The sequence below is a fragment of the Lissotriton helveticus genome, chromosome 5_1 (genome assembly GCF_964261635.1).
Source record: "Lissotriton helveticus chromosome 5_1, aLisHel1.1, whole genome shotgun sequence".
Lineage (NCBI taxonomy): Eukaryota > Metazoa > Chordata > Amphibia > Caudata > Salamandridae > Lissotriton > Lissotriton helveticus.
Genome location: NC_136065.1, coordinates 970,497,743 through 970,518,178, shown reverse-complemented (window position 1 = coordinate 970,518,178; position 20,436 = coordinate 970,497,743). Strand labels below are relative to the sequence as shown.

At 42.1% G+C, this 20,436-nt stretch overlaps 1 protein-coding gene across 1 annotated transcript in view; it reads left to right on the top strand.

The window, feature by feature from the left end:
* Nucleotides 1–20,436, top strand: part of JAKMIP3 (Janus kinase and microtubule interacting protein 3) — a 771,326-nt gene that overhangs the window by 546,302 nt on the left and 204,588 nt on the right. Inside the window, exon 6 of the mRNA XM_078643479.1 lies at nt 17,562–17,708. Coding sequence (XP_078499605.1) covers nt 17,562–17,708 — 147 coding nt within the window. The remainder of the gene's footprint in view (nt 1–17,561; nt 17,709–20,436) is intronic.

Here is a 20,436-nt window from a genome sequence, read left to right as displayed (position 1 = left end):
TGTGTGTCGTTTTCCTCTCGTACCTCACTGTCAGCATTTTGCGTCTGTGAGATCTCAGTGCATGCCTTCATCAGAATTGGTAGCCGCTGGGGACAACACTGCGCATGGGTCTTTACTGGGTCCAGCAAAGCATCAACATCCGTTGGCATGACTGATGGGAGTGTGAGACATGTCTAACACACATTCATCTCCACATAGCAGGCATCGCAGAACAGATAAGATGCAATCTTGCCAGATCGGTCTGAATGACATAAACCATGTGGTATTTAATTCTCTTAAACAAGTTAATCCCAGAATTTGGACTATGTGCTCACAACACTTCATCGCCAGAACAGTGTTCTCCATGGTGAACTGGGTATCCCTTGTGATTTGGCTTGCCATATCGGAGGAAAAGGAGCAAAAATAGTATTCCTGCTGCGAGTCCCAAAACGAGAGGCAGTCCACCAAACACAGAGTGCACGAAGTTTGGAAAAATTCCTAGGACTGGTTCAAAAGGTACTAACAGTCCCGAAAAAATCATCTTAAATACATGTACAACACCACTGGTATCAGACCTAACATTTCTGAGATATGTACAGTGCAGTTTGTAGTTAATAGGGTGCGTATCTCTGCAGAAGTCCTTGCGACTTGCAGATCATAGGTTTCTTTGGCCGAGGCCAATGGCACAGTTTTTTGTAAAAGAATTGCTTTCATTCTGCTCAAAGTATCAACTCATATAGAAGAGATGTTCAGTGAAGGCCATAATGGCGACTCCTGGTCTGTCTTGGTTTTTGGAAACAATACTTGCATACAGCAAGTGACCCTGGCTGACACAGTTACGAGATAGGCTACACCTGGTAACATGCCACAGCAGCTGTGATCATTCAACATAATGTAACTTCCATTAGAAAGTTGCCTAAAAATTGGATAAATCACTGCAGCTGGTGAACCTTGCAGGTGGCAGGATAAGTTGTTCGAGGAACCATCGCAGGCCCCGTGTAAGTTTATACCCTGACATAGGAGAGAACCGCTTAGTGCGTTTTCACCATTATTACCACTAAGAAACTCTTCTTTCCCCCAGTTCAACATCTGTGTGTGTAAGGTAATTCCCAGGATGTCTTGATGTATTCTTTACCCAACATTTTTCAGCGAGTGTAAATGGCAATCTTTCCAGTTTTTCAATGCTCAGCACCATATAGTCTGCTCCCCACTGTGCCAATTTGATCTGTTTATCTGTGAGCATAAATTCATAAAACAGTGACGTTGTGTTGATTAAACACCAAGGTACATAGCCTGAACAAAGGTTTTGTAACGTCCAGCCTAATAGCATGATAGAACGTCATTGCGACTGACCATGTTGCAACATGACAAAGTCCTGTTCCATTATGTCTATGGCAGAGGATACTAAGCTTTCCAAAGAATATATCCTGGATGACAGAGTCGTTAAACCATTGTCAACTACAGACAGAGATTTCTCTAAATTAATAAGATCAATTTCTCGTATTCGTTCTGCAGTCTCTGCGTGCGTAATCTTCCATGCTTCATTATACATGGCACAGATACCGGCGTATATAAAACGTTTATGACGCTGTTTTTTAGCTCCTTGTAAGAAGTCCCTCAGGTCAGCGCCATCTTTAAGTAAAGATAAGTATTGTTTTACCTCCTTCAGTGTAGACTTATGTAGCCACTCAAGGCACAGAATCCCTACACTGTATGATGTTACTATCCCTGGATGCTGTCTTTGAACATATCTTGGATCTGGCCTGGTGAATGTGAACCCTTGGGTCTTTTTCAGAAATCTATCTTGACATGTGTTTGTGTCTGTGGGCCGGATTAACCATGTTTTCCATTCAGGATCTGTTCTGTTGTGAAGCAAAAAAGTATGTATGTCGACCTCCCCCTCTGAAGTGTTATTACTATCAGGTGTAGGTGTCGGTATGGACGGTTTGTTTAAATCTTTTATCTTGGCTAACCCAAGACAAGATGTCTGCTGAACAGTGTCATTCAAAAACATTATTTGGTCTGGGATGATGCAGGCTCTAAATAAAGCTTCTAATCCCTGCACTTGCCAGTCTTTTGTGCCCCAGGCAGTTTTTGTCTCAATGGTGTCTTTCCAAAAGTCAAAACCTAATGTGGACATCTGAGCATAAAGGCCGCAGAATAAATTTGCTTTGTATTTGTCAACATACTTTTCATTCCTGTCCTATTAACATTTTTAAAATAAAATCATTCTGGATTTGAAACATTATGCCCTGAAAAGTATGGAAATTTGCCGTAAAATGTTTTTGAGCTACCCTTTGGGGGCGTGGGACAATGTTCCCATTGCTTATAAGTTAATACATTTCTAGGATTTGCAGATTTGTGCAAGAAATGGTGACCATAGTGATTAAAACAATACATTTGTTCATAATCCGATGAACCTTCTGAGTATTCATGATCTGTAAACTTTGGAGACATTTCTAAGTCTGACATCATATTATTAACAGTCTCGAAGTCCCAATCATCAGAAAAGGTACTAGATGAAACAAAGTCACTCCAGGAAATCTTGAATTGGTGTAGTATTTTCAACAGCTCCGCCGGACCAAGAATGTCATATTCAGTTCTGTCCCAAGCTATACCACCAGGTATAGGAACGGCTGGTATGTTTATTGATGACAAGTCTCTTTGTTCACGATTAGATGATTTGTGTTACTTGCTGTGTCCTTTTTAACATATCTTCCATTCATCAGCATTCCCAAAGTAAATACAAGAGTCAACCAAAGTAGAAGAAAAAGTACACCCAACACAATCCAAAGTTCAATCCATGGTGAAACCAGATAAGTCTTTTCCAGTTGATGTAAAAGTTCTGTTGCTTGTTCATTGAAAGTTCTTTTTACTGGCGTCGTTTCAGGTTCGCTGGGATCCTCGTAAAACGTATCAAACTTGATGAAATAGCCAGAGGCAGTTCTGTTAATTGTAGGGATTGTATCCGAATTTGGTGAAATCGCTGGAACCGCTTTATCACTTGTTACATTTGTATAGTCAGTTGCTATTTCATTGTAGACAGGTGTTTCTTGACGAACTGTTATTTGGGTCTCAAGAGGTACAAGTTCCATGGCTTTGTTGCATAGTCCTTCTTTTCGCACTGCAGATTCTTCAAAGGTGATGAGTCTCTCTGTTTGAACTTCTGGGATAGTAGCCAGATTCGGGCGTCTGCTACATCTTTGGAGTCCACTTGGCCTACTACTTATGATCAGCCACATGATGTGGTTTGACCAGGTTGATGGACACAAACCTGTTCTCTTTTTTACCAGCAAGGGGCGGCACTAATACTGTTCTTGATCCGTGGATGGCTAGGACAGGTACTGGTTGTCTGTAAGAAGGCCCAACTTCCTTCTTGTCCGCGATCTTTTCTCTGACTAGATCCCCAATCTTTGGAATCTAGACAGGTCTTGCTGGGATGGATGGTTTATCTTCAGTGGTTGTTGGCTTCAGGGGTACATTACTTTGTCTGGATCTTATTTCATTTAAGTCCTGCAAAACAGCCAAAAGATCTTTGATATCAAAGGGTGTGGGGGTCGGGTCGGGGCGACAGGGGGAGGAGTCACCGAGTCAGAGACTTTGAGTAACGATTTCAAAGATGGTTTTATTTTTATATATGCCTTTCTTCTCCTGCTCGTCAGTCTTTCTCGGGCAAACACAGCTGGGTCCGTCTTGGGGTTCCTTGGGGACTCCAGATTGTATCCGGCAGGGCGAGGTGGGAAAGGCACTTCGTCAGGGACCGGCACCACAAAGGAAGAAACAAAGAAAGGGGTTAGGGGGGCGTCCGGTTTGAATACTATAAGGGGCGGGAGTGAGGGAAACCAAGTGCACAAGTGAGAGTGCTATATACAGGTTTGTGGGACGTGTTCCAGTGCTCGTGGTGGGGAATGGTCGTAGACTGTACAGTGGTCTTTAAATATATACAGCTGGGCTATTATTCGGTAGGTTGGTAGCGCCTTCCCACCCAACCCGCTACTGTGCCCCGTACCTTGTTAAGCCACGCTCCTCCCGCGGGAGCGTGGCGGGGCGAATCGCAGAACCGTTGGCCTCCTGGCTTGTCGAGGACGTCTCCGGTCTGCTGTACACGGTCCTCCTCATCTTCTTCGTCCTTAGTCTTCGGGTTCTCTTCACTCCTCAGCTCTCCGTCTCCTTACTCCACCTCCGGGGAAACGCCGTTCGCCCACTTCCTGGTTTCTCCCTCATTTTGTGAACCTGACGCGATGACGTCCATAAGGGGAGGAGTCTCGTCATAGTGGAATCCCCAATTAAAGGAGCCAGGGTTCATTTCTTTAGCGGCTTCCCATCCATCCCGTATATATGGCCAGTCCTCGAGTGCATAAGGGTTGGACTGCAGCTGAGAGGGGATAGAAGCAGGTGAAAGGGGAACAGCCGACCACCAATCGTTACCATAGTCCTGTCCATCTGAAGGGCATTCCACCCCGTTACAAAGGGTTTTTGTTCCACCACTGAAGTGTGACAATCGAGGTCCTGCACAATCATTCTAGTTCCAAAAAGGATTTCATATGGAGTGATACCCCCTAGAGAACTTCTTGGCAGATTGTTAAGACTACGTGAACACTTATTAGATGTTTGACCCACCCGTCACCCGAGCCTAGTACCGTAGCTGTTATAGATTGCTTTATGTCCCGTTTTTTTCTCTCCACTACCGAATTTCCCTCAGGATGGAATGGACTAGAGTACCGCAATGCAACGCCCAATTTGGCCATGGCTTCCTTGTAAGCTCGAGAGCTAAACGCAGGACCCTGGTCAGAATGTAGCGTGCTGACTGCGTATGGTCCGATAAAGACTCGCAAAACAGTTCGAGCGTCAGCCGAGCGCTGAGGCCACATCCAAATGAATCTTGTCTTAATATTTGTCGGACCGCATTTGTCCATAGGGACGTCTGCATGTAGAAAGTCTAATGCTGTCTAACAATGGTGTCTGTACTGGGCTTGCTACACTGTAGTCAGGTATCTGGCGGCGTTCTCTGCTGCGATCTCTGTTGCAGTCATGACAATTAATTGCAAATGTGTGAATGTGACCATTCATCCCTGGCCACCAGTACGTCTCTTTTAATTCTAGTATAGATTTAGAGATCCCTTGATGCATCAGACCCTCTCCCAAGTGTGCCTCGTGTATCAAAGCTACTCTACGCTTCCTGTTTGGAATTACTCTATCCCCCACTCCAGGGATTCGAGCAAAAGGAACAGAGTTTGCGTCAATTATGTATGAATATTTGAGTGGATAGTTTTGAGGTAACGCTGCACCGCTGCCTTTGCTTGTGGCATTGACAGCTAGCATTATTTTGCCGTCTATTTTCATTTTTGAATGAGTGATTGCAGCTACGGAAGCCGTTTGCACACCTGTCTTCTTGGCTTCATCAGCCAATGAATTCCCTGCAACGTGAACACCATCACGTTGATGACTCAGTGTATGGATCACGTGAGCTTTTTGTAGTTCTTAACGTAACTGAACTACTTGTTCCCAAAGCAACTTATGCTTGATTGTGCCACCTTTTGCATTTTTTAAACCATTTTAATTCCAGTTCTGCAAGTATTCATTGTAAGATTGAACGCAATAATATGAATCGCGATCAGTATTTTCAAGCGCCATCTTGAATGCTTGTAGTTCAGCTCGCTGAGCTGTACAATCTCCTAGAGATTGTGTTTTAGTGACCATTGGTCGGAATTTGCCATCTCCCCAGCGACCTTTAACGATTGTACACGCAGCACTATAAGCGTGTTTACCCCAAATAGCGGGCTGTGCTGATCCGTCAGTATAAATGATACATTCATACTGTTCTAGAGGCAGAATTTCAGAAGGCATAGGACATTCCTGTTCATATTGTAGAAATTCTTGTGTTTTCAAATAAGGGTTGAAAACGTATTCAATGTCTGTTGCAGCAAGAGAACTAACCCATTTTATCCATCTTGGATGTAAGCCTTAGCATTTGGAATGCTTGCTTTCGTCACTGCCTCTAAGGCAGGTACAGGAGTAACAACCATTATGCGCTTACCCAGTGCAAGGGCTCTCTCTTTTGCTACTGCAGTTTGAACTGCTGCCAGAATTGTTTCTGTTGAAGTAAATTTCGTTTCTGCTTGTGTGTACAAGTGTGACTTGTTAGCTATTGGTATTTTTTCTCCATCATTAAAGGTTAAGTACGTGAATCCGCATCTTCCTGGGATGATTCGGATCACTAAGTTGCATACGTTTACGCGTGTTTGCAAATGTTTTGTTGTCAACATGTCCGTTTGGACTGAACGCAAAATTTCTGTGTGTTTTTGAGTCCAATTAACTGGTTTGAAATCAGGTATGATTAATTAGTAGAGAGGTGTAACCCTTTCTGTGTAGTTTAGAATGTATGTTCTTCCAAAATTTAGGAAACCTAGAATTGACTTTAGTTATTCAGAGTTTTTGGAGATTGGAGCAGCGCACATTTCTCTAGAAAGTTTGCTGCCAGGCTTTTGCCTTCACTTGATAATTCGTATCCTAGGAAAAGGACGTTGAGGTGGGCAATTCGTGATTTCTTAAAATTGAATTTGTACCCTTCAGAGGCAAAGCCCAATATTATGGTGTTCACCCTGGTCAAGGCCTATCCAAGTCATCTTCTGTTAGATAGATATCATCGACATATGATAATGCCTCATCATCATAGGTTTGTAGTGACTCAGTTACTCTGGCTGAACATAACCCTGGAGTATTCTTGAATCCCTGGGGGAGACAACAGAATGATGCTGTGTTCCCATGATTGAGAAAGCAGTCAAATACCTACTTTCATGTGCAATGTTTTGACAAAGAAACCGTTAGAAATATCTAATGTGGTTTTGTATTTTTTACGCACAACGTTATTCATTAGTGCTGCACTGTGGGCATTTTGTACTGCAAAAGTTTTGCAACAAGAGTTTAAATGTCTGTAATCCAAAACTAGATGATATGTATTGTCTGGTTTGGAGGCAGGAAACAAAGGAGGTGCATGTTTCAATCACCCCTTGATATTCAAGTTGATCTAATATCTCCCTGACCTGTTTTTAAGCTTCTTGCTTAACTGGGTACTGCCTTTGGGAAGTTGGTTGATTTTTTAACTGGATTTTATGTTGAGGAGAATCCTCATCCCATCCTACATGATTTTTATATAATGCAGGAGCCTGGGCTACTGCCCATTTTCTGGCATAGGTATGCTTTTTTATGAATTGGAATATGATTGGAGAAAGCTGGCATAATGATGTTTTCGCCATGTGGGCACTCCCTGACAAATTCAAGTGGCCAGTCTTGTTCAGCTAAAAGAATGTCATAACCCTCAGCGAGCTTCTCCCAAAAGAGTGCTCTTATTTTTCTAGTTATGTCCCCCTCCATCCGGAGTGTTACTTCATATAACTTATGTGGGACACTAACCCTGGTATCTGCAGTTTCAACTTGGATGTACTCATTCAAGTCCACTGTCTCCAGATGATCCTTCAAGTTCTTGCGAGCTATGATGACTTCTGCTGCGCTCTTCATCATCGTTTGAGCCCATTCCCTGTTCTTGAGTTGTGTCCTCAAGATCCTCGGCATGTCTAATCTTTAGACCTGCTACCATCTTTTTGGTGAATTGAGTTTTCTTATTTTTTGGTACGTGTTGATCGTCTTTGGACTTCACTTGTTCTTCTTTTTTGTTCAGATCGTCCTCTTCTTTCTGATTTCTGTGAGGAAGTCTGAAAGGTACGTGAGTAACGTGTATCAGTATCTTGATATCTATCAGGTTTTCTCAAATTATCCCTATTCCTGAGGTTATACCTCCTTTCAGAGGGCTCCTTTGGAGGAGACCTACCCAATGTCAGGGTCAGGTCTGTAGTTGGCTAAAGCTAGCCATGTTGCTCCTGGTTTACCTAGTGGACCGAGCCTGGTAATGTGATGTGTATGTTTTAGGGTGCCTTTAAACCAGAGCGCATGCTCTTGGTATGTTAGTGGAATTTCAGCATCTTCGAAAGGATTGTATTCCTCCGGAGCTTCCTCTTCTTTGTAGAAGTGAAACACTTTTGTTCCTGGATTTGCTTCAGGGAAGACTATCCATGAATAGAATACCTCTGTCTGATGATATTCATGTGCCTCTATCACAAAAACTACCCTACGACCTCTAGATGATAGGCCATTTCTTATAAGTTTCATAGTGATGGATTTCCTTAAAGTTTCTGGAATGCTTATAGCATCATCGACGGTCTCTTGGAAACCTGTAAAGTTTAAAGCTTGTACTGCATTGCTGCCTGTAGCTCCACTGGCCTCGGTGTTGTCATTGAGTGACATTTTTTTAAATGAAAGTTTGCAGAGCAAGTTTCAAGGAAACAAAGATAAGGTGTACAATATTTTGGAACACTGTATCCTTCAATGTTGAACAAATCAAAAACTAATACATAGGATTTTCGTCCTACTCCGCTATGGCGGATATTTTATCCCTTTACCCACTCCAGACGTCTATTGGAGTATTTTGCGGGAAAAGGGGTCTCTGAGAAAAGCACGACTGAGTTACTTTAGTATCTAGCGTTAAATTAGTGCCTTACCAAACGTTGGGTGCCATGTAGTGTAGTTCCTATATTCCCAATGGTCTCTGCGCATTAGAATAACATATCCTATAGATTACACGTAGCACTGAGTTCGACTAAGTCTCTATCGAATATACGAGACTTAATAGTGAGTGCCAGCTAGCTCAGAGGTCCCTAAAAACTTTCTCGAATTCACAAGAAGGGATTAGTTTCTGACAACCACATAAACATGACAACTTTGTTTCCCAAGAATAAGAAATATATCTCTAGAGTCGCAGAGACAATAGATAAGTATTTCACTCAGTCAATCGTGCATGCTTCGTTTCAACAGAGTTGTAGAGAAATAGAGGGACTGGCGTTTTCAATAAAAAGGTTTATTGAACAGTCTTCTTTCTCATGCAAGAGAAGTGAACTGCTACAATTGTTAAGCAGACGGCAAAGTATAATGTGTACAGCGAGGATAGAATTATAAAATAATACTGTAAAAGCATTGTATGGTTTCTAAGCCATATAAACATAGATACATAAATCACACTGACTAAAGTACTCAACTGGTGCTTCTAAATACGCCTACCCCAATGTACCTAACCTAAGTCTAGTACGCGGGAAGAAGTAAGTATGGTGTAGCATAGGTTTAGTTGTTTTTGCCAAGAATCTACCAAAGGTTTCTCTAGGTTCTAATCAGCTCCATACCTTGGTTTAGAATGAAGGAGGTCTGGTATCTCTGTCTCAGGACTCAAATTCAAATTCATAAAGCTTTATTCGATTTGTAAAAACAGAATCATAAAAGCATACAGTTTAAAAACAGCATGATAAAATGCCATTGGCATATAAAAATAGATACATTAAAAAATAGCTAAAAAGTAATAAAGTACTCGGGACACTTACTCACAAAGACAAAATAAATTGATGTTAAAAACAGATAATAACATTTGCTTATCTAGTTGTTTACCAATTGTTCTAAGATTGCATCGAGGTCCTGACCCTGACAACCGCTTTTAAATAAGTAGATACAACTTTAATGACATATGCATTTTCTAGGGTTTTCAATTTATAATAGGCCACTCTGCAGATTCGTATGCCCCAAAACTTCAATAGGGGTTTCAAGAAACTTTCCCTCGGGAGCAAATAGAACCTGCAGAATAATATGCAGTGGATATTAGACTGGGGTGAGATGTTATCACACGGACAGTTTTCTGTATTTCTAGTCCAATTGTTACATTGTGGGAAAGTGACTAATCTAAAAAAAGTATCGGTGCGAAAGCGGGTCAAGAGCATACCAGTGAAGGGGGATGGTTCTAAGGTTAAGTACTGTTGTAACCCTTCAGTGTTAATGGTCAATCGGTGCTCTACCACCATACGCTTACCCTTTTTTACAGACCATCTGTTACTATCCAGGTGCTGTAAGACCAATTTTTTAAGAGTAGCTCTGGGCACGGTGTTCATGGTTGCCGGGTTAGAAAAGAATTCCGGGTGCCCGATGTCATTGAGCGTATTTCTCACGTTTTTAAGCCACTTGATATTATCAGCACCGGCCAAGCTGAGACAATCTTTTATAACTTCTCTGTTCAAGCTAGTCTCCTGCTTTGCCCAGACATTGTGCCACAGTAAGATAGGTGAGGAATTTATGGTGTCCGTAATATATGTAAGACCTAATTCACTGTGGACCACATATGTTGCTGTGCCCCGGGGGGCAGCCAGTAGGTAACGAAGGAAAAGGTTCTCGGAGCGTTTCAGACTATCTGCGTGCTCAATCCCCCAGATCCCAGCTCCGTAAGTGTTAGTTGATATGCATTTGGTTTTATAAATCTGTAGGAGGGCCCTAACCGGCCTTCCTCCCAATGTTTTCGCAAAATTAATCAGTGCGCCCGTAGCCCTAGAGAACGCTAGGCCCCTTGCCATTACGGCTGCCTGCCAAGTGCCCCTTCTATTAAAGTTGATGCCAAGGTATGAAAACCTATCTGTGTTCTTCACTTTTCTACCGTCCAGGAAAATTGGGCATTGTTTCTTTCTAGTCCCAGTTCCACAGGACATGGTAAAAGTTTTGGAGACATTTACGTGTAGACCTCTATTTTTCATGAACTCGGTGAACTTCCCTACTGCCCTTTGTAGTCCTACCCTTGTTTGTGACATTATAGCGGCATCATCCGCATATAAAAGTATGGGTATTGGAGTCCCGTTAATGGTGGGGTAGTCGTAGTATGCCCCGTTGAGATGTTAACCAACTGCATTTATGTATAGGGTAAAGAGCAGAGGTGCTAAAATGCACCCCTGTCTTACTCCTCTGCGGATCTGGAACTTATCAGAACACTCACCCCCTCTTCCGTATCTGACTCGTGCTCCTGCCCCCCTGTAGAGTTCTTTTATGAACAAGAGGATATGTTTATCTATGCCGATCTCAGAGAGTATCGCCCAGAGCAGCTCATGGTCTACGCAATCAAATGCGGAACTTAAGTCTACGAAGGTCACGAAGAGGTTTCCTTTTTTTGCCTGAGAATATTTGGCTATTATTAGGGCTAGGTTTAAGCCTTGTTCTTTGGTTCCTTTGCCTGCTCTAAAACCATATTGTAAATTCGAGATAATATCGTGCTCTTCTGTCCACTCCTGTATTCTGTTTAAAATAATCCTCCCGGCAACCTTCATCAGGGCGTCGAGTAGTGAAATTGGATGGTAACAGGATGGGTCAGTCCTGTCACCTTTCTTGAAGATCGGCACTACAATAGCCTCTGGCCAGGTTGAGATAAAGCCGGAGGTATTTAAAGAGTTATCACGTTAGTGAGCAGGGGTGCCCATAGGTCAATCATTGATTTATATACATCTATGGGGACACAGTCCAGGCCGGGGGCCTTCCTCGAAGGGCTTTCCTTTAACGCCATAAGGACTTCCTTGCATTCAAATATGATGCCTAACGGAAATGCACTAGGTATTTTATGCCCTGTGGATGCACCATAGTCAATTCTCTGTATGTTCCCAGAATCCATAGGTTCCGCTTTATCGTATAAGCTGCTAAAGTGTGTGACCCAAGTGTCACTAGATATTACTAAGTCTATTTTAGCAGCCTGCTTACTTTGCAGGAAAGGAGTATTTACTGCCTTCCAAAAGGCTGTGTTGTCCCTCCTGTCGGTTGCCTCCTGAAGTGCCAGCCATGCATCCTTCTTTAGTTGTTTTTTCCTGCTTAATAAAGCAGCGCGGTAAGCATGCCTGGCTATCCGGATTTTTACCTGTGATCTTGGGATGATATGTAAGGCCTCTTTTATTGCTTTAAGTGCCTTAGTACAGCTCTCCTTAAACCAGCCTTGTCTGTTTTGTAAAGCATGTCTAGGAGCCCTTGTCAAAAGTCTTTTTATCTCTAATAAGATTTTGGTAAACGAGTTAATAACTATCTGGTGCTCGTCGTTTGTCGAGAGGCATGTCTGAATGTCCTCATAAGTATTTTTAACTAGAGTTTGTAGAAAGTCCGCAGGCACCACTTTGTCCCATTTCATACAGTACCCATTGGTACTAGCAAGTTTTAGTGGCGGACTATGTGAAATGCTATTCATTTTATTTGATAAGTCATTAAAGTTTAAGATCACAGAAATGGGATAGGGGTCACTGAAGGTGATATCTAGTGTATCCCAATTAAGTATTGTCCCTGAGTACCTTGATGATAAAAGTATATAATCAATGGTTGAATTGCATCCTCTCCCATTAAAAGTGGGTCGGAAGGGCTTAACTGGGGAGCACAATTCATTAACATATGACAGAACAAAATGGGAGGTTAGACTATTCAGAAGGGCCCCTAATTTAGAGTGACAGAAATGCGTGGGAGCATCTTCCTTGTTATCTTCTAATCCACAAATGCCCGCCTTGCCCCGGGGACACAGAGGGCAATTAAAATCCCCCGCCCATAAAAGGGCCATGTCTCCGTCCATCTGCTCCTCTATTTTAGATAGATTTAACCTTAAGTTGTTAACAACTATTTCAGTCAATGAAGTTGGAATATTGTTATAGAAGTTTACCAATGTGAGATTTTTTAGCACTCCCCAACAGGTGACAATGATTTGGTAAAACTCTGTAGATGTAAACTTTACATCTGTGGGTCCTATATTAGTTGAAATATATGTACATAATCCCCCCTTATGTCTGCCTTACAAACTAAGTGTGGCTGGGGTATGGAGAGTCTTGTAACCCAAGAGGTGAAGCTCATTGATTGTCCATGTTTCTTGTATACAAACGATACTGTGTTGGGTCACGGTTTCCAGCCATAGGGGATTAGTGATTTTGTCAGATAGACCCGCCACATTCCAACATAATAAGTTGTTAGTAGGTTGAGCCACTGGGATGGAGACGGGACTATCCGCCCTTGCTATTAAACCCTCCATTGTACCCGGGGCTGGAGGGGAGCTAAGGTGTAGTTCGTGCTCCTTATGGTGTGTTAAGGACTTGATTAATGTGGTGTTAACTGACGGTAGGGTATTCGAATTAATAAACTCACAGATTAAAGGGGAGATGTTAGTACCCATATCTGAATCCTTGGTGTTGACAGGATCCTTTTCCTGTAGCTCGTATGATTTAATCAATGTCGGATTAAACTGTATAGGTTGTTGTACCATCTTACTTGTCTCCCTCAGATTAATTTTTCCCACAAGTTCGTCATAAGTGCCTAAGTTCATTGCCAAGTTGATGTTGGGCAATGTGGCCTTATCTTTGTGGCTTATGTGTTCTTCCCTAACCCGGCTCCCTCCCTTTAAGCCATCCCGTTCAATGGATTTTGTTTCCACATGCAATTTACAGAGATCCATTGGTTTGATCTGTTCACCTTCATGTCTACCCTTTGGGGCCGCTCGCGTTTCTGAATGTTTGGGTGCATAGCGGTCCATGAGCGCCAGATTAAAGAGTCAATCTACTCCTTCCAGTCCAGAAAACGTGGCAAAACGATTAAAGGTAGGAATGTTAAAACTGGGGCCTGCTATATTACACATGTATGGAGTCCGGGGTCTTAGAGGATTAGTCAATAAGGATTGGGGGTAGAAGTAACTTAAGTCGTGTGTCGAAATTCCTCCCCCACCTCTCTCAGTATACCAATCTCCAATATGTGTAATTACCCTGCGATCCCTAAAGTTGATAATAATAACATCCCCTTGTATGTCCTTCGGTTTGTGCCCCACCCAACCTAGTCTTCTTACGTGCAGGATTTCACCATCAATATTGGGGGGTAATGGCCTATTCTTTCTCAGCCAGTATACTACTTTGTTTTTGAGTTCTAGATATCCTTCTGTTTTCCCAGCTACTAGTTCCGGGACCCCGGTAAATACCACAACATAGGGTGCCGCCTCCGGTGGCAGATCTATTTGTTGTGGAGTTCCCCTTGGGTTCTTATCAGAGGGGAGCATCCTGACAGTGTTTCCATGGGTATTATCTGGTTTGAGAACTTTTCCTCCCGCTCTTTCTCCCCTATGGGTCGTATGGCCTTTATCTGTTATCGAGGGTGCCAGTATGTTTTCATTGGATGCGGGTAATAAATCCACGCTATTCGTTACGTTAGATGGTTTCAACCCTGTAAGTATTGCACATGTGGGCTGTTTCTGCCTGTGGGTTATCAGTTCCCTGGTTAATTCGGTTTTGGTTGCAATTGCTTCCTCTATGGACCCCAATTGTTCTGCCATACTTTTCACCCTCTCCACAAGTGGTAGTAATAGGGATTTAACTAGTTGCTCAATGTTTCCCATTAGATCTTGAGTGGAATAAGAATGTGGGAGAAAATGATCAGGCAGGGTCTTCCTTACAGCTGTTCTCGGGCCCTTTAAGGGGCTCGGGAGTATTTTAGATGTTTTTGCGCGCCTACCATTTTGACTGTTCCCCCCGCGCTTTCTTTTTTTTTACAAGCCCTGGGCCCAATGATTTATTTTGTATTTTCTTTCTTGGGGTGGGCTTAGGAGGTGTTATTGATATAAGCTCCTCGGATGCAATTTCTAATGGTGGTTCTGTATTTTAGTCATTGGTGTTATGTTCCCTGTTTAATTCAGTTGATACTGTTAGGTCTTGTAACTGTAAAGGGACACTGGTGTCACTAATTAAATCTTTTTCCATACGTTCATTTGGTGGGGTGGTCGCTAACTGGATGGGGCCCAGGGACGAGCGTTTATTATACAGGAGTTCTGAAGACAGACGATGCTCAGTGATAGCTATCTCACTTTCTAACACTGAGGCGGCCCTGGTTATAAACTGATCTAGTGTTCCTCTAACGGACCCTCCCACCAAGTATTTCCTGCCTTTGCTAAGACATGAGTTCATCTTTCTGTGACGTACATTTACAGGGCTAGAATCAGATACAACAAAAATCTCAAGATCACGGAGAGTTAATTATAGTAGTATTGTTGCACAGTTCGAACTATTATGAGTCCAGTAAATAATGTCACTAATAAAATACTACAATCTTACAGTAGGTGTCCCGAAGAGCAGATGTAAAGGGAGGTGGCCCAGCCTAGCCTCGTCTGGCCTCGGACGGCCACAGACGGCCCGCCCTTTGCCCGGGCTTAGCACGCGCGCGGTCCCGCGACGCGGGGGCTGCCCTCCGATTAAATGCGCCTCCGGGCGCGGAAATGGCGTGGGCGGCTTCCACCGTAGAGGAGCCTGGGATTAGTAGTCCCCTCCTCCGCTCGGCGGCCGCGAAGAATGGAGCTGCGGGGGGGGGGACCGAGAAGACCAGCGTCCACAGTGAAGAGCAGGTAGGTAAAGAGCTTGCCCCCGTAGGTATTTTCAGAGCGCTCTGTCTCAGGACTCGATTTCCCAACACCCCACAAGGGTAGCTTGGAAACACTGGAGCTGGATTCTCTGTGAGAAAGAGACAGCCTCTTGATCAGTGCGTCAGCTGGATGGTCGGCTTTCTTCTGCACTTGCTGTAGCGAGCTGCGTCGGGCAAGTAGATAGTCGAACTGCTCCGAACCACCGTAGTTTGCCATAGCAAGTGAAGGTATATTTATACCTTGAAGGTGTTTAGGAATGCCATAGATTGACGTAAAGTCGGGCATAATAACGTCAGGAAAGAACCTCTAGGGAATAGTTGTTCTTTGTAAAGTACATGAGTTCTTGGACAAATCAATATTCAAGCAAGGGGAAGTTCCCTAACTGCTTAAGCTGATTTTCCAAGAAATCGTTGTGACGTTTGGTACGAGTGGAAGTAGCCATGCCTGTATTTGGTCTGCTTGGGCTATGCCTAAATAAGGGATTGATTTCTATGCCTATATAAGGGCAATGTGAATTGTACCTATATAAGGGCATGAATCGGGAAAATTCACTCGGAGCTCTAAACGCCACACAACATTACTATTACTTATGGGAAACTAAAAACTGCCTACTGCCAAGTGGGGCTTCCTAGTGGCATCTAAAGCAAACAATAGAGATACCTTAAACTGCTTACAAGTGGAATTTATCAGGCAGATAATGGAACAGTGTATATTTAAAAGGGGCAATATTCAAATTGCTTTTAAAAATCAGGAACATGTCATAGATGTCATGGGGGAACTTACTGTTAACGACATGGTACTGTAAATGGTGTATAGGTTGCAGTGTTGGTGCGCTGAGAAGGTTAGAGTCTTACAGTATAAAAAAACTAACTATGCACAGGTGAAGAAATGCATAAAAATATCAGAGTATTTAAAAGAAATATGAAGGTTGTAGTGAAGAGAGGAAGGGTAGCACTGGCACGAAATGAAAACAAAGAAAAGTAGAGCAGATAAAAATATTGGCAGAACAAAGTGCAGGATTAGATCTTTAAAACTGAGAGAACAAGTCTAATGCTGAATTGCACTTCTTAATATACTAATGTTATTTTCAAAAAGTGAATATAATTTTCTGTGTGGTCAACATATTTCGGATACACACAAACAGTGCATAAGGCCTGTTTTGTGTTAATACATACCCAGTAAGCCATTTGGAAAAACGTTGCACTCTATGGGGATTTAATAGCAAAACCCCCATCAAATTACATCTATTCAAACCTATTGTAATGTTTTGTTTGGTCAAAATATTTCGGATATGCATAAACAATGCCAATTACATGGCCAAAAAACATTTTTTGACAGACTGGTAGGGGAAATAGGAGTTCTCTTCTATATCACTGTACACTGTGATCTGGAGATTTCCAATATTGAAATGAAGTGCAAAATATTGTAGTGCATAAAACTTCGCCGTTAAAGTGAAGGGGTTTCAGCGTGGGGAGGGGTGGCACTGGATTACCATTTATTGTTACAGCACAAAGGAAACCTTGAGCCATTTCGTGTGCCTTTTGTGTAATATAATCTGGTGGCCGAAGCTGAAAGCAATAGAAAAGGATGTAATTATTAGATTATTAGCGATGGGCAAGTCTTGTTGACTATCAAGGAATAGACCAGGTAAGCATGGTGCATTGAAAATGAGATAGTAACAAAAAATAGTTCTCTGCTGGATTTTTAACGCAGAAAATGAGATGAATTTTCGTACTTTGCTATGCACTTTTTTTTAGGGAGAAATGACTATAATTAAATATTAACCCTTTTAGCTGCATTTACATTTTAGGATGCTTTAATGGTTCCAATGTTAATGTATATTTCATCATATATAGATTCTTCAATTTTGTTATTTTGCTTTGTGAATTACATTGCCTTACTGTTTAGCATTTTGTAGCATGTTAACTAATGGCAGAGGCATCACTTACTAGTCGCCAGCTGGCACAATTATGAACCCTCTACTTCCCCTTCCAGTATTCACCATGCGATTAACTGATTATGTTAGTATATCAGTGTTTCACTTATCGTAGGATTTTATTTTTCCTCAATCTCTCAGATAAAAAGTGGTGTAATGTCGCTTGCTGTAATACCCTTGCCTTCTAAGGTCATGTGATGTCAAGACCTTATGTATTACCAGGGCTTTATAGTATAGGTTACATAAGTCCATTAGCTGTATAATTCAGTTTAAAAGACACCATTGCCTTTGCATTCAAACTATAAGTGGGTTTTATTATAAACTGGCTCAGTCTTTTGTATATAATATTATCTGCAACTTGACTTTGTTTTTACATTTCAGTTAAAGCGCCTGAGAGAAGCAGAAAGTCAGTATAAACCTCTTCTGGACAAAAATAAACGTCTCAGTCGAAAGAATGAAGATCTGTCACATGCCTTTCGCCGAATGGAAAATAAGTTGAAATTTGTAACACAAGAGAATATAGAAATGGTACAGTATTTTTCACAATTTTTCACGTAATTGTCATTGTTCAATTTGCATGGCACATTTGCATATTCGCGTAATTTATGCAGTTTCATATCCTGCAACCATAGTAATGAGGAACTTTGAACCACGAGCACCAGTTATTAGTTATCTGCACCTGACCATGGCACTAATGACAACTGTCACTATAAATTAATGTACTTTAAAGTACTGTTAATTAGTTATCTGTACTTTGCTCCAGATAGTAATCCAAAATGAATGCAATTAAAATTAAATAAGTTACCGTATTTTATTAAAGTAAATGTTTATTTTTAACACGAATCCTAATACTACACATAGCCCTAACGTATTTAAATTGAAGAATTATCCTTGGTATAACTTTTACACCGGCTCTAAGCCATTTACAATGAGTATTACACAAGAGAGCTATACAAAAGAGCGGACCTGTATGTTAATTAGGAGAGTACTATAGCCTAAATACCTGCTCGGAGGTGGAGGCTTAGGCCAATAAGTTACTCTGATCACTAGAGGTAGAAATAACAAACAGGCATCATAGTAAGAAAGGCAGCACCACGAATTACAAGACTGTTGAAAATCCAACATATCTTTAATAATGAATGTAAATTAAATCAAATAAGTATACCTTAACCTAACCTTACTGTTAGTTTAACTCTTAACTACACCCATTTCACTAAATGATACCCCTCTTACTCTTTCTATTTCAGTAAATAACATGAAAGTAACCTTTTTTCTCTTAATTCAATGAAATACATTTAATTAATGTTATTATGCTTAACTTAATCGATGTAGTGATCACCTCTGTAGTGGCCATTTCTCTCTTTGTTACATCGATGCATTGGCATTAATTTTGTGCCATTGACTTTTTGGAGGTTGTGTTTGTACTACTTTAACACACTGATGGTTGTACATTGAAAGGCGTACACACTATGGGGCTTATTTACAAAACATGGGTAAAAGGGATGCACCAGTGCCACAGGGGGCTTGTAAATAAGCCCCTATGTACTTATGGGACAGAGGCATGAAGAGAGGGTTCAATTTAGCTAGCCAGCATCAGATAGCTTACCACAGGTCCCAGGATTTCAAAGGTGCCGGTAAACTTTTGCAATCTGGAAATCTTTCATGTCAGACAACTTTGACCTTCTCATGGGGTCTCACAGCAAAAGGCAAGAGTCCATGGTGGTCTGCAGGCCAACATCTATATTTCTCTTGTCATTGCCCATCTATGCAGGTCTATTGAGAATGGGCCAGCTGGGTTGTCTCTTCCTGGGATGCCTCTTCGCCTGCCAGTTTGTCCTGTGCCAGCTTTGTACACTCTTAATATGTGCTATGCAAAGGTGCTTGTGAGGACTCAGTATTTCATTATGTAGTGACTATGAGGGAGAAGCTGTAGCACAAAAGGTGCCCTCCACATCATAGCAGCTTTAGAAAACGTTGCTTATATAGGTTTTACTGTGGAGGGATGCAGTAAAGCGTCCACAAACCAGAAGAGGACCAGCCCCAAATCTGCACAGGATCAGCCCCAAACGTTTTATGCCACAGTCGGTCCTTCAATTGTCAGATTGAGGTAATGCCAGTATGCCACTAGGGTGCCCCCTCTTCCACACAATAAAGCACTTAGGGGCATATGTAGGTAATTTCCATTTTGCGATTCTCAAATAGCGATTTTTAAGGAATCGCTATTTGAGAATTGCAAAATGGAATGTAGGTAATAATTCGCAATTTTTTTGTGAATCTCTAACATTCCTTAATTGCGATTAGCAAATTGCGAAACGCAATTAAGGAATGAGTGTCCCATTCATTCCTATGGGCCAAGAGGCCCATAGGAATGAATGGGGATGCATTCTCAAATTGTGATTTTGTATGAGAAAATCGCAATTTGAGAATCGCAATTCCAAGGGTGCCAGGGTGTCCAAAGGACACCTGTTGCACCCCTGGAATGTGCCTGTAAGTACATGTGGCGCACATACATGCCCTAAGGGCATATCTGTGCGCCACATGGCACTTTGAATTTGAAAAAAAAATGCATTTTGACAGGAAATCGCAAAATTCCATCTACTTGAAGTAGGTGGTATTTTGCGATTCCTTAAGCCAAAATCGCAATATTAAAAGCACCCCTACATAGCATTTAAGGAATCGCAAAATTGCGATTCCTTAAATGCTTGAGCAAATTAAGGAATCGCAATTTTTGCATTTCCTTATTTTGCTAAGTGGCACCTACATACAAAAACGCCGTTTGCGATTCGCAAACGCCGAAATTCTTCCAATTTTGGCGTTTGCTAATCGCAAACGCCTACCTACATATGCCCCTTAGTCCATTTGTTGCAGTCTAGTGCCCCGTTTCATCCTCTTGTCGAGACATCTTGAGGCAGCTGCTTATGATTGTCTCACAGTAACAGCGGCCCAGTTTCTGCGTCTCGGTGAGCGAGCTGTATGTAAGACTTTACCATTCCCCTCATGCCATGAGGGTTAAAGATTGCTCATTACCTTGTCGTTACCGTAGTGGAGATGAGCCAACAGTTCCCAGGAGCTGATGGGTTTGGCAGAAATGAGAACGGGCAAATGGATATCACTTGGTTTGTGAGGATCCCTTCATTTTGTCAATAAGACAATTGGCATCAAGACTCCGGCTCCGTGGTCAAAAAGTCAACTGCTGTTCAAAGAGGCCACATCCCCTGTGGGAGGACTGAGCCATGTTCCTGTCTGAGGGCTCTGT